The sequence below is a fragment of the Melozone crissalis genome, unplaced genomic scaffold (genome assembly GCF_028551555.1).
Source record: "Melozone crissalis strain CALT ecotype California unplaced genomic scaffold, PUWL_Pcris_2 ptg000006l_1, whole genome shotgun sequence".
In the NCBI taxonomy this organism is placed as follows: Eukaryota; Metazoa; Chordata; class Aves; order Passeriformes; family Passerellidae; genus Melozone; species Melozone crissalis.
Genome location: NW_026535784.1, coordinates 20,847,048 through 20,872,165, shown reverse-complemented (window position 1 = coordinate 20,872,165; position 25,118 = coordinate 20,847,048). Strand labels below are relative to the sequence as shown.

The 25,118-nt window shown below is 37.4% G+C and overlaps 1 protein-coding gene across 1 annotated transcript; it reads right to left on the bottom strand.

The window, feature by feature from the left end:
- Nucleotides 1–315: 315 nt before the first annotated feature.
- On the bottom strand, nucleotides 316–25,118 carry CWH43 (cell wall biogenesis 43 C-terminal homolog). The gene is made up of 16 exons (XM_054295771.1): nucleotides 25,076–25,118; nucleotides 24,111–24,302; nucleotides 20,958–21,078; nucleotides 20,691–20,845; nucleotides 19,185–19,386; nucleotides 18,133–18,221; nucleotides 16,583–16,837; nucleotides 13,724–13,849; nucleotides 11,524–11,603; nucleotides 10,487–10,592; nucleotides 7,589–7,724; nucleotides 6,220–6,369; nucleotides 3,803–3,947; nucleotides 3,119–3,180; nucleotides 1,915–2,070; nucleotides 316–403 (listed from the first exon to the last, which is right to left on the bottom strand). Exons 1-16 carry the CDS (start codon nucleotides 25,116–25,118, stop codon nucleotides 316–318), a joined length of 2,106 nt encoding a protein of 701 aa, XP_054151746.1.

Below are 25,118 nucleotides of genomic sequence, written 5' to 3'. Positions count from 1 at the left end.
CACTCTGAAACCTGAATACATGATACCTTCACAAAAGCTGAAGAAGTTGTAGCCAAAGCAGGTTCCCACCCTTGCTCTGTGGCATACAAAGCAGGTATCTGGCCAACCAGTTTATCAAAATGCGTGCATCTTCCCCCCCTCACAGTGATGGCAGCGCATTCAAGAAGGAAGTCCCCAGCTATTACATAGACATTCACAGTGTTGTGCAGCATGGGAGTTGCTCAGCCTTAAACAGTGTAGTCTTTTTGGCTGTCAATTCAGTTTCAAGCAACAAACCTTTCTTGTTGGTCTGAATAATAATCTTATTTTCTTGCTTTAATTTGTCCGTTTAAAATATTTAGGTGTGCTCATATGAAAGTGATGAATAGGCACATAATTATGCCCATCTTTATAAGATCCAAACCTAAAAAAAATATTCAACAGAGCAACACTATTACAACCTTATTTAAACCATGCAATTAAGTCATACAGTCCCTACTCTACTTCTGAATGTTCTAGGCAATTTATTTCAGAAACAGGGCCCAACTCTATTAAATGTACATCAGGTTCTATGAACCCTCTCCTGCTAAAGGTCTTTGAGTATACTGGAGACAATTAATTACATTGATTCTGCTCATGCTATAGGCACTCTATAATTGGAACTCCAGATGAAAAAGCTGAGTGTTGCATTTATCTACTCAAATTTTTAGTCCTAAGTTTTTATTCCTGATTTTAGTGGAGATACAATTTAAACACCCATTGTATCAAAACAGTCAACTCTGTTATAAATACTGTACATCTTGCTTTTGCAAATTATGATGAAAATTTTAATTTTTTCACGCCAAATTTAAATATGAAAGTTTTGACAACTGACTATTATGGTAGACAGACTTGCAAAGGTAAAATGGGGTATTTATTCAAAATATCAGTGCTAAATAATATTTAAGAGCAATGCCATTGTGTTGCTAAAGAAGTAGAGTTAATCAGAAAAAGTTAAATAGATTCCAATAGGGTAAACATTTTCTGATTATAGGCAGACAAAAGAAATTAGGACAAGATTCTGTGCTGAAGTCAACTGAGAAAAATCTGAACATGAATGCTAACTGTAGGCAAGTTCCATCATGTGGAAAAGTCTGGGCAAACCCCTGCTTAGACAGGAATCAGTGGTTGAGTGGTACATAAAAAGTGACTACACTCCACTGTCAGATGTATATGAGAAAGTAATATATTCTGCATTATGCATGTTAGGAGTAGTAAATGTGGCATTACTGGGAATTATTCTCTTTCTGGCAACATCTGTCACTAACTTCATGACTCTTTCACTACTAATACTTAACACAAGAATAAATATCTTCCTCTGTGTATCTCTTCCTTATGAAATACCAGTGGGAAAATTATGGCAATTTAGAAATAAATTACTCTTTTGCATTAAACCTAGTCCTTTTTTTTCCTTCTTGACACATGCAACATACTGTCTCAGGCATTCTTTTTAATTTTTGCTCCAATTATATGGTATGTTTTAAAATGCTTATGCAAAAAGTATTTAATGTATATATTGTATTTGATATTCTAAGTAACAGTATATTAAGAGCCCAATCTCCAGAGTGCTGAGAAACATGGGAGACTTTTCATCATCTATCAAATGAGTCACCACACCACTTGGCAAATATCCCTATCAACAATCTCAGAAACTGCCTGGGTGAAATGAGCATTATTTGCAATTTATGCTGCGACACAACAGACTGATTTTCCCAGGGCATATGCCAAAACAACCGAAAAAATGGAATTACAAATCAGAAGTTCTTGACTTCTACCCTTCTGCTCAGTTGGGTACTGATCAGTGTCTCTCACTTTAGAAATAATTTTGTTCCTAGACTTCTCTTTTACCAGATGCCAGGTACACCATCCCCTTCATTTCCTATGAGACACACTGACCTGGGATTGAAATGGATGTCCTCAGGAACTTGGCTGGGATCAGTGACAATTCTGTCATTGTCAACATAGCTATCCACGTGATCTGGGATTCTAAATTTGGCCATCTGGACTTCTGAATCACTTAAACCAGCATGAGATATGCGGGCATAACCCAGCCTGTCAAATATGACAAGAGTTAGTTTGAAGATATAACCCAAGACAATTTCAACCCATTCTTAATGAATGTATCTTTTTTTCCCAAGAGTTATGCTTTGACTTATCAACACAATTTTCCATTTCTGTGAATCTCACCTTCAAAAAACTGAAAGTGCTCCATAAACAGGATCATAATACCATGTCACAAGCATAAAAACTGAAAAAATGTGTTTGACAGTAAAAATAATGTCTATGTCTAAAAACCTTTTTTAAAAATTACAGCTTTAGAATGTGAGTAAATTTTCACTGAAAAGATTTCAATATTCAAGAAAGAAACTCAAGCATCAATTGAATGAATAATGAGAAAAATTCAAATTGCAAATCGAGTTTTAATTGAGGTTTTTTTGTTGCCTTTTTTTCTTTTTACTCAATACTGTTCAGACAGCTATCAATTTTACTTCTTGTGAACACTTCAGAATTTGCAGTTTATTCAAAAGAAGATGAAGTCCATTTCTGTACAAAGACCACCAAGAGAATGATTTACAAGCAATTTGGGATTAAAAGATATGGAATGCATAAGTCTAGTGCCTCAATATGGGTTTAAACAGTTCAAGTTTCCACTAAATCCAGCATAAAGATTGGCTGGATTAGATCAGCATTTTGCTTCAACAAACCCTAAAGCAGAGTTCAAAATTTGTATCTTCTGTGTCACATACAAATTAGGTCTTAGCCTTCACATTTTAGAATGAAGATGCAAAGCCAGAGCTTTGGAAAAATGTGGTTTTATGCTACCAAAGAAGAGTAGATCTGAATGTAATTCTGACACAGAATGATGAAACCTGTAATAGTGTCTTTGTGAATTATATTCAGAGTTCTTGTGAACTGGTGAATTATATTCACCTAAGACGTGACCCTAAGATGAATGTTTCACATAATTTTATGATAGATCCAACTGCCCATAAGAATTGTTTAGAGATGTAAGACTCCTCCACAATCACTTACAAAAGATTATAAAACTGATAACCATACAGATATTTAAGCCACAAATAGGTGATTCCCTTTAACATACCTTATTACTCCACGATACATAATGTAGCTACACCATCTGTCCCGGTCTGTACTGTCAATATCCTAGAGGGGTAGTGAAAGAGAAAAAAAGTCAAACAAATAAGGTAAGTGTTCATCTGGGTAGGCTTTAAAGCAGTAACAGGACCAAAGTGTAAACTCACTGCAGAAAAATATTTTGCCTAAACATTGTAATAAGGTAGAAAGAAAAAGCTCACTGTTAGATGTGGACAAATCAGATAAATTTTTGGCATCTCTTAATGCAGAACTCATTTTTAAAACAAAAGAATCACAGAATTAGAGGCTATCTGGAGGTCTCCTACTCCTAACCTTGGTCAAAGTCATTTCAGGCAGGTTGCTCAGGGCCTTATGCAGCTAACTTCTGAATATCCCTAAGGATGAAGGTTTCACAACTTCACCAGCTCCCTGTTCTAATCCTTGACCACCCTGTGACTTTTTATTTCTTCTAAGTGACATTTCTCTTGAGGCAGCTGCTGTCCATTGCCTCTTGTTCTTTCACTGTGTAACTCCACCTCCTCTGCAAGATATCATGAGGTAGCTAAAGATTATATTTGAAAATGGGCATGTGTTTTCTTCTCCGTCTATATTTAAGTTACCCATTTGAAATATTAAGCTAAGTGTTTCCAATATATATATATTCTCTAAAGGTGCAGTATTTTTATATTACCTGCACATTTCCATTTTTTATTAATTCAGTATAGTCTCTGGATCCAGGTGCTGAAGTGATGTATCCTAGAAACACAACTTGCTTAGAGCTAGTCTTCAACAGGTTTGAAACAGCTATTGCTTGGAGTTTTCTGTCCAAGTCCTCTCTGAAAGAAATGGAAAAGACTTTAAGACATACACATTTTAGCTCACAATCTTTGTGCTATGACATAGTAAGCCACAAATCAATCTGGTACTATTTTTCTTTCTCAATATTGGAGTATGAAAGTTCACAAAAAGCTCATTGATTCAAAATTATCACTACATTTGATAAATGCCACATGGTCATGGTAGATGTAATTCCCATTCTCTTTCTATCCATTACAGGAATGACATTTTCTATTACTGTTCTGTTTTTAATACTGATACCATCACTAGGAAATGTGAATGTCAGTGTTTTGGTTATCTAAAGCTTTGTCTCTGCTTGCACTTAAAATTTAACCGTGCTAGCACAATGTGGTGGGTAACAAAGAACTTACATGCTAAAAAAGTTTTATTATGGATAGATCATGGTAAATAAAGTCTTAAAGTCTGGGTCCCATAATTTATGAAATGTAACTAGTTACATCATCCCATTAGCACTACTTAATAACATTTGGCATGTATTTCACATCTCTTTAACAAGATTTACACAAGAGTTCCAACATGACTGAAAGTGATAGTGAAGTAAGTGGTAAAATACTTCATTGGATCTCATTCCCTGTCCTTGGATTTGTCATAAAATAATGAAAAAGCAGTTCTCTTTCTATGATTCTTCATATTAATGACTTTAAATGGTTGCGTAAATCAAGTTGTCTTCTAGATTTTGATAGTCTGGGCTAACAGTAAAATCGTTGACAGAGAGAGCTGATTTTGGAACCTGTAAACCCTAAAGAAGACAACAATTTAAGTGCAGCTATGCTTTGTAAATAGTGGTACTTCTGACTGAAGCAACTGTGCTAGGGAGAAAGAGCACACAGGCAGGAGACAAACACCCCCCAAACACTTAAGTAGAAGTCTGACCTAGGTATATATGAAGTTGCCTGCTCAGCTAGCTGCTTTTTCCAGAATGCACCTCTCCAGAAGATGGGATCTTTTAAAGGCACAGGCATAGTTATAGTCCCACATTTTAAAAATCCTATTTAAAAACAACCTTATCCTAGTTATCTAGTATTCTATAGTCTATGTCAATGTAACCAGCAGAATAAAAAATATTAAAAATGAGCAGTTATGTGCAGTATTTAGCTACGAACTCATTCCCCTCTAAAACACAATCTAATTTGCACTCATTTCCCATGTGTCTCCTCAAATTTTCTCTCACATCTTTATCTCATTTCTTTGCAAGGGTATAATACAATGTTATTTTCTTCTACTTTGACAAACAGTTTCTCAGACAGGCAAGTCTAATCATCTGTGTGAGGCACAGAATTAAATTCTGTTCTAGAGTTAAAACTTGGGAGTGATTTCTGACAATTATATTTGTTTAATAAATGGGAAATCTATAAACAATTTGCAGGTTTGGTGCAGTTTCTACTCAGGGGAAGGAAATGGGATACAGAGAATTCCTGTGGCTTTCTGAGCAGCTTCTTTGTGTTATAATATTCTGCATCTTATCCATAAATTTGATACTCCATTAATTGTAAGAATTTTTTTTTCATTCCAGATTTTAGTACATAGCCACTAACATACTAGATATCCCATCAAATATAACAGAAATAACAGCTACATGGAGTATTCACAAAACTGTCTCTTATTAATATTCATTACACACAGGTAATCAAAGCATTGTTTTCAAGAACTGAAATATATACCTTATTCTTTTCCATCACTTATTTGATTTATTGGTATAATATTGCTTTTCTGAATTCAGTGATCAGACTTCCTATTTCCATTTGCACACTCTCAGAAAGACACTGATGGATATTTTTGCTGCTGTTTCAACCTTGTCCTTTCTTGGAGGTTTCAGATGTGTTACTTTAAAAAAAAAAAAAAAACCAAACAGTTTTCTATTAATGGTACCTATCTCTAACTGTACCTCTCTGCACTCATTGTGGAATGTAATACATCTATTCCACATGCAAAAAGTCAGAAGGATGCTGTCTTGCACTGAGATGCATCTGTAGCCCTATAATTTGTTGTGACTTTGCAGAACTGTATCTTTAAATCCCTAGTAATTCAGATAGTAGGTTCAGCTGAGTTTTACATGATACCTTAAAAAAATGCTTCAAAATTTTAAACCAGTAGTTTAACCGATTTTAAACCGTCATAGTATTTCTTCAAATGTGCCCTAGAACCAGTATTACAGCAGCAGATTTTAAAGAGTACAAAATGAATCCTGGAAGTTCACAAATTACATTACATGACTTTGTACACTCTATGCAAAATAAGTGGAATACACACTCTTCATTTCCGAAGTGAGCAACAACAAAATCAACCAGCTTCCCTGTGAAGTTGACAGTCAGGGAGATGGCAGGTGCAATCTCTCCCTCTGGAGATGGAAGGAGGTGATGGGTCGATTTTACAATTGGATACCTGGACAGTGCCATAATCCTACATGAGGAGAGGAAAAAAGTTACATTTTGTGATTCACAAGCATCAAAGGTGTGTAAGCAGATAAATGTGAGCAGAAATCTAACAGTCACTGAAATAGAAAACTGTAAGACCAGAATACAAACCATGTCTAGTGGATTTTTCAGAATATAGAAAGTTTCCTTCTAAAATACTGCTGAACTACATGTCTAAAAATATATTATCAAGTTAATTCCTACACTAAGAAATATATTTCCATAAATATTAATTCTTTCACTGAGCTTTTCATTATCTGTATTTCAGAAAAAACCAGAATTTTATGCTACCAGAAATTAAAAGGTATTTTATTTACAGTAGAAGTAGGTAGAAATATATCTTTAAAATGAGAGATTTCTCTTTTTTCAGCTTCTGTTTGGACATTTTGCACCAGGTTTTTCAATGTATTTCATTAATAAAATCTCAGAGAATAACTTCTCTCCCCCATTCTATCTCAAATAGACAGGGTCTGGAAGAAGAAAGTTACAAAATGCCCCTCACATATGGCAAAAATTAAATAGCCATAGCAACATCAGTAGGAAGTTCTGTCTGCCATAGAGATGTGTATATCCCCCTGAAAATAAAAAGACATTTTATATGCCAGTATTTTTCTAGAGGACAAAGATGTTTAAAGATATGTAACTGGTAGGTGGTCAAGCATTAAGGTAAAATTAGACATAAAATATCTGTCAAACAGACTTGCACCTTTCTATTCCCATTTTCCATTTTACACCCCAAATTAGACATGAATTCAAAATTTCTCATACCTCCTATATGAAATCAAAATTTCTCATACCTCCTGATGGGGTACATTTTGCAACTGCTGTCACATTTTTAAGTCTGCAACATAAAATTCTCATAGCCCAAAACAAAATAATATGAAAAGGGCATCAGATGCAGCACTTGGAATGCTAAACTTCCAAATCTGTACATTAAAGGGTAGGATGCCATTCTCTGCATCACCAAAACCAAAGCAGCTTATGGGGGCAGGCACCAAAATCTGATCATGTTTAGCAATGAGAACACTCCATCCACATGGCATGGTACTGCTAATGAATCAAAGCCTGTTTCTAAAGGACAAGCTTCAACAAGCGATTATAGTGAGCACTATTCCAACTATTCTTTGCTTCTGTATTAGTGCAGTTTGCATTGGGCAATATATTTACATCTATTTACTGTCACTGTGCATGTGAAGGTGACTCACCCCCAGGTGTGATCTCTTGTGCTTGGACCAAAATCTGTGTAAAATCCCAGTCTTTCTCCTAGCCACATGGTTGGATCATGGTTTCCAATGAATGGTTTAGAGGCATCACTCTCTATAATAGTGATAAAATCTGCTCCTAGAATGGAAGGGGAAAAAAGAAAATAACTTCACATTTATAACTGCTACCTATAAATGGGACTTATAAAGAAGCACATAATGTCATTATTTTGGTTACAGAGGGATGGACACAAGCCCTTCAGGGGTCAGTCAAGGCAAATCAATGCTGGCAACAAAGTCATGCCCAAACTTTTGGCTACTGCAGGCCACACAAACTCTGATGAGGATGCACTTAGTGTCTGCTGGCCATGGTTCATCCCTGGTGCATAACCAGAGACACCAGAGTGCAGAATAGAGCTGGCCTGAGCAGACCTCGTGCCATTTCTAAATCATTAGAGATACTGTACACACACAAATTAACAGCACAGTAGCAAATCTACTGCTTTCAATTTCATGAACAAACACTACACAGCACACCTGCACTTCCCTTCATCTACCAAATCCTATTGTGCTTCAAAAGGTCCTGTGTAAGACACAGCTGGATGCTGTTGCCAAAATAATTATTCAGCCCAGAGCAACCTTGCATCAGCCCCAAGGCATGGTAACAGAAGGGTTTGCAGCTCCAGTGAATTGCTGACCACCTGCAGCCATCTCACTTTCTCAAAGCACTGTGGTCCCTCCCTGTTTGCATGCAGAGGTGTGGTTTTGCCAGGGGAACATGATGGGTTCTCCTATATTTTAACTGCAGGGTACAGGAGAACTTGCAGTTCCTTGAGGAGCTGGCATCTAGGAAACACCTGTCCATGCCTAAAGGAAGGTGGGAGTTGCAAGCTGCCCACAGGAGGGCTGAACTATTCAGACTCAGCTTGAGCAGCAGGTCAGTATAAGTGCAGCAGTCACAAGTGATCCAAGGGCTCCCTTCTTGCTGCAATTATGCCTCTCTTAGAGTGCTCCCCTACACAGGAAGGCAAATCAAGTCACCATTTCATCCACAGCCCTTCCATAAGGAATTACGACCATCCAGCACCACAGAAGATTTTTTGCTTTTGAAATATCATATGCAGGAGTGCGTAAAGCATTGCCAGGAGGGAAAATGGGAATGCAGAGTTCTTAAATGGATTCCCAGGTTTTTTCTTCTACATCATTAGCATACAGGCTGATCACAGAAACAGTAACTGAAACCATTAAGAAGGGCTGATGTTGGATCCCTTCAGGGCAGACAGAAATTCCAGTCACAAATGCCATTATATGTTGCATCTTCACTACTCCAACAGAGAGGTGAGCCCAAGGAATGCACTCCACCACACCTTTAAAGACAACTCCTACCCTAAAGCAGATAGCCACTCTTTTCTCTATGGCTCTCAAAATCAGAAACTCTTCTTATAGGAATTTCTAGACAAACTTTGAATGCATTTATTGACAATGTTAATGTAGTATTTTATGTAACAATATGCATGTAAGATATAACTTCAGAATACCACCTATTAGAAATTTTTTCCACCTATTTCCACCTATTAGAAATTATGATTTATTATTTATATTTTGGAATTTGCTGCCTTTTTGACTTACCAATTGTCTCTTTTAGAAGTGATATTTTATTACCCTAAAGAAATGCCAATGGACATAACAAAGTAAGCACTTTTTCTAATATTCATTAATTTAAACTATAGGTACCAGAAATTAATGCATTCATCAAAATTTATAAATAAATATGCAAAGATTAAATAACCAGCCAGACATGAACTATAGAATCAGTTATGTAGAAGAATGCTCCAAATTTCAATTTATTAAATGTCCTAGCTCTTTTCTTGTATCACCAGATAGCCAACATAGCCCAGCTCTCTGAACCTTTGGTCATGGGACAATGGAGTGAACAAGGTTAAAATCAGTCTCTTCACTCTTCACTAACACCTGTGTATCTCTGCCACAAAATCAAGACTTGCACAGGAGCACCTTGTCATTGCTTGGGTCTATAAAGCCTGAGCTGCTCAGGAAAATACTGTGGTGGACCAGAGAGCAACAAATGCTGGAATGGCAGCACGGGCATTTCCTAATTCCCTGAACTGCTTTAGATGTTAAACTGTCTGTCCCCTGTCTACCCGATCTCATGGGCAGTGCAGGAAAAGAGTAACATCTACAAGCACTCCTGGCCAATTCCTTTCAATGCTCTCTGCAACAGCACTCATCTTGAATCCAAATTCTTCATTTCCTATAGCTAATTTTCCAACCAAAATCCTGCCCATGACCAACAGTTTAGATGCTCTTCTTTAGAGTGAAATCCTGACAACCAAGCTACAATCACTACTTTTCTTGTATACATTGCACTGGTTCAGTGATGGAAACAGACTTGTCTGTTTCTTCTCTGTATTCATTGTTAAGGGCATTTGAATTTCACATGCTTTAGGAATTATATAATGGTTCACATTTTAAGAAAAACCACATAGGACTTATAAAACGTTGTATTTTATGTAAAAGTATATTTACCTTTGTAAATACAATTGTATTTTATCTAAAAGGATATTATTTCATTTATGCAAAGAATTTCTCTATAGACAAGTAACTCATCAGCAATATGAGAAGAAAAATCCAAATAAGAAATATAATACTTCCTCTAATCAGAAATCTCTTTAAAAATATTAAACAAATTATCACCTCTGCAAATGGGTTTTTGACTGAAGTGATTATATTGGAACAGTTCAGAAATTGAGGAGAAAACCACTAAACACAAGAACACAGGTTCTTGTGTTAATGTGAAAATGGCCTCAGTTACCAAGGTGTTTTCACTTGTCTCTTCAGATGAATCCTCCCAAATATAAATGAAGCATGGAAAAAACGAGTTACCTGTCTGATTAAGCAAATTAGCTGATCCTTCCAAATTAGACCATCCTTCATTGTCATATCCAAATCTAAAAGGCCAGATCATAGCAGAGAAATCTCTTTTTGGAACCTCAAAAAATAAATGGAAAAAAAGTAAAATAAAGTTTGAATTTTTACATTCTATAGCTTTGCAGTAAACAACATCAGACACATGGTGCCATAAAAGACACACAAGAAGAGATGTTTTACCCAATATATTTTCCTAATAAAGCTGTCAGAATCACAAAAGACTAAAACTGCTATTAACAAGGGAATAAAAGTCATCATACTTCAAATGAATTTGTACAAATGAAGAGGAGAGAGACAAAGCATTTTTTCATCTTTCTAAGAGGAACTGACCACATTTTGCCACACAATAAGGATAAACCTGAATTAATTGAAAAAAGAAGGCCAACCGTATAAATCTGTGTGCATTTGTGAATCTAACACTGAACTCCATGACTGTTAACCATCTTGTTATTTACTACCTTTGCAATACCAATTTTCTTGCAAGATAGAAAATTGGAATCTTCAAATTTTCATCCAATTTCCATACCTAGTCTAAATCTAATTTATGTCAACCAACTTTTCAGAGAGCTTCAGTTCAGAGTTATGATGTAGTACAGAACCCTCGAATTCCTTCACCTGGAAGAAACCTCAGGAAGTTATCTGTTCAAACTCCCCCTTCAGGAGATTAGGAGGCTAACAGCATTGTCCAGTTTGAATACCATTCAAATAAACTAATTTATAAAAATAATGTTCAAATTGAACATATGAGACATGAATCTCTCAAATTTTCAAAATATTCTTCCTTCATAGCATCACTATAAATCTCCAAAGACACGGACATTTCAATTTGACATGAATTCATAAATTAAATTTTTGCATCTTCATTTATGCATTAGTTTTTCTGACTATTTGGTTGCAAAGATCTCTTCAGCCACAATGAACACACCTAAGCTACTACACACACATTTTTCTGTATATTTGAAAGTTACCATTGTCACAAACACCCTACTCACCCCTTGGCCCAACTTCTTCTGGTAAGTTTTATAACGTAAACCCAATCCAAGTAAGCCAACACCAACAAGCAGCCACAATACTTGAAATAGAAAAACAGAGAAAAATGGTTTTAATTTGAGAAAAAAATAAAATAATGTTTATATTGCTGTTAAACAGAGCACTTATTCTAAGGTGTGCTATTCACAGAATGAGAAATGTGTCCACTTAAGTGACAGCACCAGATCAAGGCAGTATCTATGCATGCGTGCAGAATGTGTATGTATGTGCAAATACACTCTCCAAAACACAACATGCTGAGCAGATAAAATGTACCAAAAGTCCTTGGAATAGTTATGTAAAAATTACAACTACTGAAGAATTCATTATAGAACATGAGTAAGAGCATCATGTAAACCCTTCAGTGTTTTCCTCCCTTTGTGCAAGTATGCATTTGTAGTACACAATTTTTATCTTGTATTAATACAATGTGTGGAATAAAATTTAGTTTACTTGGCAAGTCTTTAGATGTCAGAAAGATGTGGCTCTTGCCAGGCTTACAGAGTGCCCCTTTGTTTGACATACTCTTGGAAGACAGAGCAGCTTCATGGAAAACATGTTCAGAGCTTTCTAATTGCTCCTGTAACATTACAAATAACCACAGTGTGCACTCAAGAGCTCTCACCATTCAGCATGATTTAATTTGATGATCAAAGCCCTTTGCATTTATTTCATTTACACAGTGGCATATGCTATCTACAATGATTTCAGTAACTCCAGTTTACTCTTTTATATATTTAAAAATATATTAAATTATTTTAATGCAAGTTTCCTGGAATGGTTTTGTGTAAAATTTAAATACATTTTATAATGGAAGATGTCAGAAAGAAGGACATGCTGCCTATATTAGCACAGATCAAGCAATTTCATACTCTGCAAGACACAAAGGTGCTTAGAGTGGAAGCTGAGAAACAGTACAAGTGTGGGCATGATGAGGAAGTACAAGAGGCACTGTTGCAACATTACAAGGTTAGCTGAGCAAGAGCTGTGCTTTGTGACAGGTAGCATTTTGAAATATTAATTTACTTTTGTGAAATGTTTCTTAGCCGTAATATTCAAACCACTTGAAATGGTGCTCATGTCTCTGACACACAAACTCTCACAGGCCACATTCTTTTGGCTCCTGAGCATACAGGGTAAAGATCTCCATAAAGATTCCAGAAATAGCTCTGAAAAACTGTGAAGCACTATTGTCTTCTTTTTCCAAATGCAGCAAAATGTACACAAATGGCAGGTGATTTGATCCAAAGTCACAGAAGAAAAGATGTAGGAATTGCAATCTTCAGCATCCTCATCTCTGTAGGGTTACCATGCCCTCATGCCTGGCATTTTGTTCCTCTACCAAACTTCATGCTACTGACAGGCATTTTTCTTTAGAAACAGTAAGCTGACAATGAAAACAAATCAGGCACTCAAATGATTGTAGAGAAATAGTTTGAAAATATTTGTATGCTTCAAAAGCCAAAAAGTGATAAAACCTCAAATATTTGATTTTCATTTCTCTTCAAAAGCTAAGGAAAAAAGCAGACCCCATACATAAAATCTGAAAATCTGGGATCCCTAGGCATTGTAGAGGGACAGGCCTGGTCTGAACACACAGCCAGCCCCAAGCATTGTGCTGGGCTGCTGGCCACAGCAGGCCCTGCAGGACAGCCTCCTCATGCAGGACAGTGCCACACGTACAGCAGCTCAGGGCCAGCCAGTGCCACCACCCTGCCAGCCAGCTCACACAGCCCTGGCAGTGCTGTCACATCAAACCACCTCAAAATCGCCATACTGCATGGCTGGGAAACCATTCACAGCTTCTGTACACACCATGTAAATCCCAAGGTCCAGAGAGGGCTCCTCCTCAACCACTGAAACAAAACCACCCATGATGCTGAATCCACTTTCACATTTTGGTTTTTGCCCAGTTTCTTGTCTCTGTTTAATATATTCCATGAGGAATAGCCTCTATCAGTCATAACCACAGTGAGTCAGCTCCTTCAGTAGTATATGCCATCATTAACCTGGAACTGGGGAAATACCAACTACCAGTCTGTCTCTAAAACTAGCACCAAAAAACCATTTCTAGAACACTGAGAGAATACCCCACAGCACTACTTTTCTTCCTCAAACACTATTCGTAGAGTCATGGAGAAAAGGAACTAAAATTATACTTACATAGTTTAATATAGTTTTTACTCCTTTTGAATAATGGTTTTTGGTTGCTTTTCACTTCAAAGACAGAGCTAAGGTCTTTCTTGGGTCCTGTTAGAAATTCTATCCCAATACATAACATTATAAAACCTGTAAAAATACAAGTGATTAGTTTAACATATTAAACATTGCTCATAAACACTTTTTGTAAACTCCCAGCTGTTGTGTTACAACATAACAACCTTATGGTTCCAACAACAAAGAAGATTCAAAGCAAAAAGCACATAAATGCCATAGCTAATAAGGCAATGCAGGAACTATGAGATTTATTGGCAACACTCTCAAGCAGAGTGATTTGGAGTGCAGTTACAGGGTATTATGTCAAAATGCTAACACATGACTGATAAAATATGCTAAAATCCTTCCAGGCCCTATTGATGGCTACAACTCTCAGCTGAGCCCACTGTTTTCAAAGTTTACTGGAATTAACCTGACAAGAACAATTGAGTTACTCCTACATATTATAGAACCTTAAAATAACAGCTTGATGAAAAAAGTACGTTGATGATTGCACATACCTATTATCTTTGACAATGAACTGTCTGTCACCAAGATAAAATTAACACATTTTTCATATGGGAACTACCAAAGCAATTGCCAATAACACTTTGTTATAAAACAGGCTAAGCAGACTGCTGCAGTCCATTTAACACGGCAGCACCTTGTATTCTGGAACTCCAGAGCCAATAGAAATAGTTCTGCTTTTTAGGAGCAGAAAACTAAACACACCTACAGATACATTTTAAAAGCTAGTGAGCAACTTCAGTGCACTAACTGGTGCAATGGGTGGGGATAGTATCTTTTCAATAAGTAGCTCAGACTAATAGTACAAGGTCTTTTCCAATCCCTAATGAGATAAAGAATCCAATTACTTTCAAAAAAAACATGGGAGGATAATGAACTGGGTAAGAGCTCTGCTGGAGAAGATATATGCCCTTAATATCTTTGTGGCATAGTTAATTAATTATAGAAGCCATATTTTACTTCAGAGTAATAGCTAACTGTTACTCAGTAATTTTTTATTTCCCTTACTTGTTACATTAGCTGTAGGGAAAGTTTGGAAACCAGGACACTGGGTCTGCACAACAAAGGGGAACGCACAAAACCTTTCTCAAAGGGTGATTGATTCACGGCCATAAAGTTGACAGAGATCAGGAATCTGACCCCTCAGCATTATATCACATCACAGTGAAGCAGCACAGAAGTTTTGAATTTAATGATCTTACTTTCATTGTCACTTTTCGTGGTGCAGTTCCCTACCCAAACTGCAGCAAGAGAAAGGCAGGATATTGGACAGGAGAAGAAAGCAAGAAATAGCACTTGCACCTGGAAGAAACCAGAAGAAAATGAGCAGTTTGCCAGAAAGCCAAGCTCTAAGAGTAAAAGCACAGCAACAAATACCTAGTCTCATGGTATAATCTTTGATAAGCTATGGGATGGCATAAAAAACATAGAAAACGCATTCCCAGATGGAAGTTAAATTCATGCAGTGCCATCAGCTATGTTCCATTTACAGTTTTCTTTTCCAAAGAGAAAATTAGGGCCATCTCTCTGTTACCACCCAGTGATCACACCAGGTAAATTAATCACAAGTGTGCATTTCAAAGGAAGTAACAGAGGAATTTTGAATAAAAGCATTTCTTTTGTGAAAGCATTACTCAAGAAAGCATTTGACACTCCTCTACCACATGCTTTCTTCATATAACTTCAAAAAATTAAATTTAATTACCTAGGATAACTGTTTCTAAAGACTCCTCAGAGTGCTTTCAGAACAAAGAAAGTAATGCAATAATGGAATTAAATTCTCCTAAAACATAATGAACTTAAATCCCTCATGTGAATGCTGTAATATAAGAAACACACCTGAAGAGTAAGAAACTGGAGTGACACAAAATAGTTGCAATGACATTTATAAAATCTGAAACCTTTGGAGCAACAAGTTAAACCCAGCATTCATTAATCCTTTCCAAATAAAATATACTAATGCGTCACATTTTAAAAAACGTCCCACACAATGAGCCCAAGATCATGTTTGGCATTGTTAAATATAGTCAGTGAAATATGCCATTGAAACATGTTAGTACATATTGCAAAAATATTTCTGGAGACAAAACCAGGAAGGGTTGATTTCCTTTCCACCTCTCCACCCTCATCAAGTCATCATTTTCCTAAAGCCCTTATATTTGCTCAACTCAGTTTTTCCTGATTTGCAGCTACCTGACAGCTTCTTTTCTGCCTGTCCTGTTCTCGTGTTTCTGATGCTACAGGCTCATCTGAACTCCCCCAAACATGCTGGTGTGTCCACAAAACATAAGGTAGAGCCACAGGAGAAAGAAGCTCAGGTCTCCCGTGTAGACTAGCTAGATGAGCATGATGCTGCACTTTGCTCTGCAGAGCAGGGCTAAATAATGCACTGAACTACATTACAGTCCCAGTAGCCCTGTTACCTGAGGCACTGCTACCTTAGGTAACCAGCATATTTGTGCATTCACACCCTGGATTGCAGCCATATTTTTAAGGTGACTGGATAACAGATCTCTTCCTCCACTGCCTACTTTACTTATCAGACATTTTTCCACTTTGTCATTTTCCCTTAACTGAATTCCATTTCCTGTCCACATTTAGACTATTTCTAACAGAAAAGAAACAAGTAGAATATTTTTTGCATGTCTCATTAATTTTTGCACTGAAATTCTTACCACAGTAAGTAATTTAACAGTAACCAAGCATTTGAAAAGACTCTTTATACACTAGATACATTTCACATGCCTGTCTGAGGCTAAAGCAAGCATATTTGTATTTGTTCATTATCACTAAATGTACCTAGAAGAAGATGGGAGCTTTCTCTAATGTAAACTCCTCCAGGTACAAATTTATAAGCTGTACACCACACACAGAAGAACAATTCAAGAACGTAGGCAAACATGGCTGTGCTCATGGCTTTCCCAGGATGGGGACAGCTAACAAAGTGTCCCGCTAGCTGAGGCCACACACACATGGTAAAGACCCCAAGCATGTTGCCTGCAACAGCAGCACTCCAGGTGTGTAAATAAAGCAGACCAGCTGAAGATGCCAAACCTGTGAAGGGATAGAAAACAATACAGTAAGTCTCAGTCAGGTGTATTACCCACCACACTAATTTTCATATTTTGGCTAGCGAAAAAATAGTCTGGGAAATATAATTGTGCTTTCTAGGCTTAGAAATTGCATCACTAGAAGGACAGGTATTCAGTAGCTAAAGAGAGTCTTTTATTTTTCCCAATATCTCATTCTTTTAAACATTGCCTATTCAGCTGAAAACAGTATAGCAAAAAGGGCAGAGAAATGTCATCAAGAGCCAAAACCAAACAGTTTTTTCTTACAGAGTTCTTCAGCACAACAGAGGAGTGATGCAGCTCTTAAGAGAGTAACAGGTCTGTCAGTTATAAATCTCTTTTACTGTAATACAGAAATAATCAAATAGATCAATATGAAGAGAAAACATATAATTTCCTGATCTTTCCCTGTAGATAACCACAGGATGGGCAAGAAAACAACTATTAATCTTCTACTGACTGCAAGATCCTTGACTTACCATGCTATCTTTGATTTGGGGATTTGACTCTAAACAGAACACTAGCAACCACAGAACCTCTCTATGACAGGATGACTTCATTTTAAAACATTATTGTAGATATGAATACTTACTGTCACACCATGAAAGCAAATGTATAGAAACACTCTTAATATTTAACTTTAATACATCAAAGTTCTGAGCATTTTAGAATGCAGTGCTTGAATCAACTAAAGAACCTTTCTGTGCCTATTTTAAATAAGCAAGGTGAGTGCATCAAAAATCAAAAGTTCATCCTTACATTACAATCTGCACACACATTTCTTAACACTAAAACCTGCCCATTCATACTATTTTACTGACTGCAGAACTTGGCAAGTAAAGATACAGGAGGCAAGCTTGTCTCCAGGTAGACTGCTTGTTTAATTACAAGTTATTTTGCCTCCTGTGCAATTGAGAGACTTGTGTGCTCTCAACCCCTAACCCTAGATGTGGCCTTATCATAGAATCACTAAGGTTGGAAAAGACCTCTAAGATCATCAAGCCCAACTGACCACAATGCAGGTGGTCAGAACTGAGATGCTGCTCAAGGGAACAGAGCCTTAACAGGGCTTCTGAAGAAATAGCTCTGCTCTGCAATGGCCTGGGGATTTGGCCTGTAACCCTCAGTCAGCTGGTGACATATGTGTACTACAGTCAGTGGCAAGAGAAAAGGAGGCTTTGATTAGCCACCCTTTTCTGAGATGTGGAGTCAGGTCAGAGGACTTGAGTAAAGGGAATAAGGTAACAGACAAAAATTCTGCTCAGGATTTGCACCTACCTATAAGAAACAAAGCAAAACTGATGATAGAAGACCAGCTCCAAAATGAAAGCATCAGTCCATGAGCAAGGCCCAACAGAACTGTACCTCTGATACAACAATAAGGAAAAAGAAAACATGCACTCATATGATTTGAAAAACACCTGATATTAAAAAAAAAAACACTTCTAGATTTACAGACAAGGGTTCTTGGTAATATATTATAAAATTATTTTACTTTAAACAAAGCTAAATTTTGCTCACATCCAGCTGCATTTTCTTCCCTTTATTGGATGTAAAAAATATCCAGTTGAAAATAATGGCAATTTACTGTGATGTATAAAGGAGCCATGTTCAGCAGCAAAGCAGTCCACTGAAATCTTGGTACAAAAGGCAAAAACAACTCAGAGAAAACAAAAGGGAAGAATCTACCCCAAACAGAAGTATTTTTTTCATGTCAAATAAGGAATCCTAAAGAATCTAACACTCCTCTCAGTCTTGGGGATCTCTTTTGTATACCAATTCCAAAATATAAACTCTGTCAACTGACATCACATGTGGTTTACTCAGAATAACAAATTTGTTTTCTTTCTAGATTTTGGAACCTGAATGAACACAAACAGCATTAAGACTACATTTTTACTAACAAAAACTTCTACTGAAGTATATATTTTAATAGTGCACACAGTTTATTTATACTTTGTGCACGTGTCTCTGATCATCTCCTCTCTGAAGCCAACTGCTAGACTAGTTTACTGCATAGTGTAGATGCACTGCATTCATAAGTCCTTGAACCTCGGTCCTAATCTAAAAATTGTTTTGAAATGTGGTAAACCAAGATTTTAGTGCTGAAATAAAAATAATTCTGTATCAGAAAATTTTCAGGTCTGGACAAAATGCTCAGCAGTATCTCAAAGGAAGAATGAATCCTCTGTGTGAAGTACCTTGTACCCACTATTTTCTGTCTTATACCATCATCAGGTTGAGTTTTAATTTGTCACCCACTACAGCACTGGATTTTCATTACAATTTTGTAATCATCATCATCATCATCATCATCATCATGCACTTACCCATATGGATTAGGATCTGGACCTGTATGTGGATGTCCACTTACTGCCCATCTGGAAATGAGGGAAACCTCCCCAAATATCCACAGAATGAGGAACATGAGGCTGCCAAAAGCAATCCCTGATAAAAACCAATGAGGATGGGAAGCAGTCTCTCTAATCACATTACCAGTTTTGTTTGCTTCTTGTTTCTTCTTGTCTCCACCTAGAATAAGAATAGAAATACAGCTATTAGCAAGAGTTACTGAGAAAAAGAAATAGCCAAAATCACAAATTTACTAGAATAAATTACATACACAAAAGCTAATTTATATGACTAGGACTGTGTTATCAGAAATTGATAATACAAAAAAAAAATTCTTTACTAACAACCCAAGATCTATCAAGAAAATATATTCACCCTAAGTGTTCAAAAATGCCAACCTGCCCATCTGATTATTTTCCATAAGAAATTTTAAATGTTTAAATTTGCCTTGAAAATCAGCAGAAAAGTTATTAGAATTTGTTCAGAGGCTTCTGTTCTCTGAAACTCTAAACTCTGATAAGAACAAAACCTGACACTTCCAAATAAGCCAGAAATAAACTCCCTTCCTTCTTTTTTCCATGTGCTTTAGAACCACTCTTATCTAAGGAGAAAGCAGCACCTTTAATTGCATAGACATATCATTTTGTCACCCACAAACAAGACAGATTTCCTTCCTAATCTCCTGCAGCAGATTCCCTTTCTAAATTCTGATGAAAGCTCAGGCTTAATTTAGATTGTGTAATGCAAGATTACAGACAATATGCATGATGCTAATTTATACCCACTTACACGTAGATAAGGTTTTATCTTTCAATTAATTCTTTAAGGTTATACTGAGAAGGAAGGATATTGTGAGGATTTAACATGAGCTGCCTTAACTAACCAACCCAACCTTGCTGTCTTCCTTGGCAATGCCACCTCCACAGTTTAGCCTATGCCAGCCCTCACTACTGTGTACTCTGTGCAAACACTCCAAGAACCTGGGCAAAGTGTAACTGGGACAACTTGTCCACTTCTCCAATTCTTTCTGTTTATTTTCACATATCAGCTGTTCCCCAGCTGTGTCTCCCTTTCTCTGTTAAAAGATATGCACTGGCAGAGAAACTCAAAGTGCAAACTGAATTAACAAAATAACAAAAACACCACAAATGTTTCATGCTGGAAAGACAATAACTCATTCTGATTTTATTGGTCTATCTTATACCTTTGTTTGTGTTACTGTCATATTGTTGGCACTGCAATAAGGAAAAAGAGGCAGTTCTGGCACCAACTTACTACCACTTGTATGAATTGTGATACCAGTTCTGCCATATTATGGGCAGATGGAAGTACCCCACAACTTCTAAAACCTGCAATGCTCATGCAGCAGGTCTAAAACCAGATGGGGTTGGGGATAAAAGTCAAAGAATCAAAACCCAGTGACACATAGCTAGGTATACTTTAGGCTCTTCTCATAACCACCATCTTTGCTGTAATATACTTACCTGAATGGATTTGCTCCACTGCTGCTATGAAACCAATTGTCAATATGACAGTATTGGCAACTTGTGAGCTCCAGACTGGATTAAGGGATGTGTACCAGATACGAAGAACAAGGAGCATTATCTTGCCTAGCATGAAGCCCCATATCCTGATGAACCTGTAAGAATCAGTTTTTGAAATAGTGAGACATCTGGGGGATTAAACAAAAAAAGAAAACAGCTTTTAATATAAAAAAACATCAGTTAAATTCCATCAGTATAAGAAAATACCTTTGTAAACTGTTTCCTGACCACCATGTTACTGTTTGAACCAGCAATGAAGAAGAAACACCAGCAGCCAAGATGAGCAGTCTAATTGAAGCATTTGGTGCATGGTATGATGCTAAGCTTCCTGCAAACAAATACACACAGAGGTTACTTTAATGATCAATAGAGACCGGGTAATAAGGATTTCCTGTGCATTAGGTCAACATTTTCTGTAATTTGAGCAGCTATACCACTCATCTGAAAACACATGACACTACACATTTTTAAACCAACAAAAGATGTAGATATGCATACAAGCCGGGTATAAGTGATTTCATAGCAGTTATAATTTTCAAGGAAAAATTTTATATGAAGCAATTATCCAACAGTCCAAGTGATTGCCTTTTTTTAAGTGCTTATGGTGATTGATTCCATAGAGAGGATGTATGGATATCTAAGCATGTACAGATATTCTTCAACCATGCATTTGGATAATTCAAAAGCCATAAAGTTTTATGTACTGTGAGTGTTCCTTTCTAAAAAGGATATAGCTTTTGCTGCAGTGCACTTACAAAAGTAAGTACCCTGTGGCAAAAGCCATGTTCTTTATTAGACAGGAGCAGTCACCAAACATAGCACAGGGATTAGTAATCTACTGCCTCAGTAGGGGTGCACAAGGCTTTCTCTGAAGTCTGGTCTCAGAAGTGGTCAGTACCAGCCTGTGCCAGTTTATTACTGAGAGCTACCACTTTCCCAGCCACTGAAGGAGAGCATGTGCATACCTTTGCCATTTCCCAGGGCACAGTGACCCCACATCACCAGCAGTTATAAATTCTGCTAACAGGTTTCCAATTCAAGTGACAATGGACCACATACATTCTTATAACTTCAGTCAGCGTGGTAAATTCTGGCCCAGGACCAATGACAAGCAGCAGAGGAGGCAGCAACACTGTTATGGTACCAGCCATTGGCTAAGTGAGTATGAGTCAAACTTGAGGAGAAGTTAAGCGAGTAATGTCAGAAATGGCTCTGCAGATTCTGGCAACGTGTGCTAGGAATCCTCCAACTGTTCAGCTGCTCATTCTGCTCAGAGTAAAAGATGCAAAGCTTAGAGCCAAGGTGATAAACAAGATCAATGTGCAGTGAAGGTGTACTTGCATGAACTTCAACAGAGGTTTCATGTACAGTACACACAGATTTCTGTCACTAAATTGTGCTGGCAATCCCTAAACCTGCCTCTTCAAATACTTCATCATGTGTGCTACCCTGATTAAAGGTAGCATGGGTTTGCCAAGTTAGAGCAGACACACCTTTACTTGCTGGGCAAGTACACCCAAGACTTAAATATATCTATCCAAACAACCAAATTTAATGTATGTTATGTGAAGACACAGATGCAAATAGAACTACCACAGGATACTTTGCTGTTGTTTGTTTTCAAATTGAACACAAAATCAAGTAGCACAAAAGGATACAGAAATTAGAAGTTGCAGGGAAAATAAAGCTTCCTGAAAAGACAGAGAGAAACAGAATAGAAAAAAAAAATCATCTCCATAAACATTCTGGTCTTAGCTAAGCATGAAGAATTTTTTTTTTTTTTTGATTGTGAAACTGAAGACTGAGTAGAATGGGGTGGAGCATGCATGGGGTAGATTGTCCTGCCTGACAATTCAACAAGTCCCAGAGGAAGGCCATGGCCTTTTTGAGAAGAAAAAAAGATCAAAAAGAGAATAATAAAATTGTGTCAGCATGAAGAAGGAAAAATGCAGGAAGAACTAAGAAACAGGAGAATCAGCAGCATATAAAAACCATCATAGGCTGGTCACTGCTCTCTATTTAGCAGAACAAAAATTACACATTTCTAAGTGATTTCCATCTCTTTTGGTAAAGTGAACTAGTAAACACAGCAAGGTGATCTGAAGGATCAACCTTAAATAAACATGGCAAATTTTGTGTTACTGTCACATCTGAAGGAAGGTAAGGTGAATTTTAAATGCTTATACTCACTCCTACTTTCTAAACTGGAAGAACTTGCAGAAGGCAACACACAAGGCACTGCTGCAAGAAACTGAAGATTCTGCTCATTGAGAAGCTTATTCCAAACAACAAGACAAGGATGGATATAATGGGAAGAGCAGGAAAAGAAAAGAACATGGTAAGACTATTCTTCATGAAAATCAATGACACCAACAAATTCTGCTAATTTCTAGTATTTTTCTAGAGATAAAGAACAAGAATTATTGTTTTTAAAATTATTCATGGAAAGTAAATAAGATTGCCTTACTCTGTCTTCTAACAGTAAAAGAGGAAAATGATAAGGAAAGTTATTATCTGTCTGTCATCTTATATTGACAAATAAGGAGCTAGGATCTGCAGCTTGTGAAACATCACTCTGCAGCAGCATTTTCACCTCTACACTGGATGGAGACCTTTGTCTCCTCTGAGTTCATTGGGCGTGGCAAACTCTCACTTCTGAATGTGGCTGTAGCTGCCAAACCTTCCCTCAAAAAACCTTCAAAGAATCAACAAGAGCTAAGATTTGCACCAGTTAGCTGAAACTGAAGTAGGAATTCCAGATAATCTTGGTTTAAGAAGGAGCATGTGGAATGGGAAATGAGGCGTCTATTTCCTGAATTTAAGATCAAATTTTTGTCCTGTGCAACTGATCATGTAAGAGTTATTTCGTATTTTGGATGAACCTATAACCCCTCTACAGGCATGTAGATAGATAGATTTAATTTTAAAAATACATTGTTAGAAGAAAAAACTGCCTCAGAAACTAAAAAAGAATGTTTCACTCATAGAAATTAGCCCCAAGCTGCTCTGTAATGCCTCATCCCTACCCATTGTCACAATTCAAAAAACACCTGCTCTGCTGATATTTGAGTGATACTGAAAACAGCTTTCCTATTGGACATCACTCTTACTAAATTAAAAGCTCCTAGAAATAAAAGTGAAATTATATTTTTCTGCATTTATGCGATACAATGGCTACAGAAAATATTTCTCTGATTATAGCTAAAAAGCATGAAAGAAAAAAAAGAAACCAACAAAACATGAGTATGGAGAGAGTGAGAACTTCTTATTCTTGTCCCTTTTTGCCTGAATTTTAAGGCAATTTGGAATGTTTGTTCTTATGCACTGATGCCAAAACAGAATCTATAAGTGCATACTTACCAACCATAGTCAGTCTCAGAAAGGCTAGGACATACTCATTGTTAGCCAACCTCCAAAAAGGGCCAATTGTCAAGAATATCGGGGAAAAGAAGGCAACAGCAAAAACTTCTATGCCTGTGAGTGCCAGTGTCTGAAGAGGGAAGTAGTAGATCATTGGTGGCAGTGCATGGTAAAGAGACCAAGAAATGTAGCCTAAAACAAGAACAAGCCAAAAAAAGAAAACCCCATTACGTATTTTCAACAACAAGATTTCCTGGAGATTACTTAAGAGGTACCATTTTATACTTTCACATATATACAGACAATCAAATGTATTTGAAAGCAGTTCAAGCAACAACAGCCACCTTCTTTGAAGAAATGTTTGTTATTTCAAGTTAAACAAACACATTTTATGAGGAAATAGAATTATGAAAATAAAACAGCTCTTTCCCCACTCAACGGTTCGTACTTTGAACCTCAGTGAGGTGCTGAACCTCAGCAAGGATCCGTGTTCAGATGGCTGGCTATTTAAGCAGCCCACCCACAGTGTGAGGGCTCCTCAAAGGCAGACGGGTGACAAAGGAATTATTCTAGTAAATCGGCGTGCTGTTCACCCCCGGAGACACCTTCTCCGGGCACAGCAGCACTGCGCTGGGAGTTTCCAGCCTTTGCAGGAGATGCACCGAGCCGAGGTAACTGCTCGGCGCCCTGCCTTGAGCAGGACAGCACAGCACCGCCACTGCAACACCTGCACAAACACTTGGCCCGGAGCAGCAATAAATTCTGGCTGATCCGAGAGACAAAAAGCAATCCAGCATTAGAGGAATAAAGAACCCGAAGAAGAACGCTCAGATGAGAGCACTATTTACTCGTCCCAGAGGGGAGCTGTTCATGGGCAACACGCTCGCACGCAGGTGAGCCCCGCGATGCCCTGCCCGGCCGGGCCCCGCCGAGCCCCGCCGCCCCCAGCCGCGGCGGCCACCTACCCAGGACACTCTCCGAGAGAACGGCCTTCCACAGCGGGAACAT

Bases quoted from the DNA above. Each gene is read 5' to 3' on its own strand.
- CWH43 (XM_054295771.1), bottom strand. From the start codon at position 25,118: ATGTTCCCGCTGTGGAAGGCCGTTCTCTCGGAGAGTGTCCTGG. The intron at 19,387-20,690 runs GTAAGTATATTA...TTCTTATTCTAG, and splicing joins AGTGGAGCAAATCCATTCAG to GTGGAGACAAGAAGAAACAA. The intron at 16,838-18,132 runs GTAGGTGCAAAT...ATCCCTTCACAG, and splicing joins TTTTGCTTTGTTTCTTATAG to GTTTGGCATCTTCAGCTGGT.